We start from the raw sequence: 507 nt of genomic DNA on the forward strand, positions 1-507 counted from the left end.
TCAGTGACAGTCAAGACAGCATGGACATGAAGGTCCCCTCTCAGCTCCTGGGGCTCCTGCTGCTCTGGCTCCCAGGTAAGGAAGGGGAACACTAGGAATTTACTCAGCCAGTGTGCTCAGTACAGCCTGGCTCTTGATGGAAGCCTTCCCATAATATGACTAATAATATGAATATTTGTGTTTATGTTTCCAATCTCAGGTATCAGATGTGACATCCAGATGACCCAGTCTCCATCCTCCCTGTCTGCATCTGTAGGAGACAGAGTCACCATCACTTGCCGGGCAAGTCAGGGCATTAGCAACTATTTAAATTGGTATCAGCAGAAACCAGGGAAAGCCCCTAAGCTCCTGATCTATAGGGCATCCAATTTGCAAACAGGGGTCCCATCAAGGTTCAGTGGAAGTGGATCTGGGACAGATTTTACTCTCACCATCAGCAGCCTGCAGCCTGAAGATATCGCAACGTATTACTGTCAACAGTATGATAATCTCCCTCCCACAGTGTAA

At 47.9% G+C, this 507-nt stretch overlaps 1 gene segment (V, D, J or C); it reads left to right on the forward strand.

The window, feature by feature from the left end:
• LOC129026644 (immunoglobulin kappa variable 1D-33-like) lies at positions 1-507 on the forward strand. The segment is given in 2 exon segments: positions 1-75; positions 200-507. Coding segments are annotated over 2 exon segments (363 nt in total).

This window comes from Pongo pygmaeus, chromosome 12 (assembly GCF_028885625.2).
Source record: "Pongo pygmaeus isolate AG05252 chromosome 12, NHGRI_mPonPyg2-v2.0_pri, whole genome shotgun sequence".
Taxonomy (NCBI): domain Eukaryota; kingdom Metazoa; phylum Chordata; class Mammalia; order Primates; family Hominidae; genus Pongo; species Pongo pygmaeus.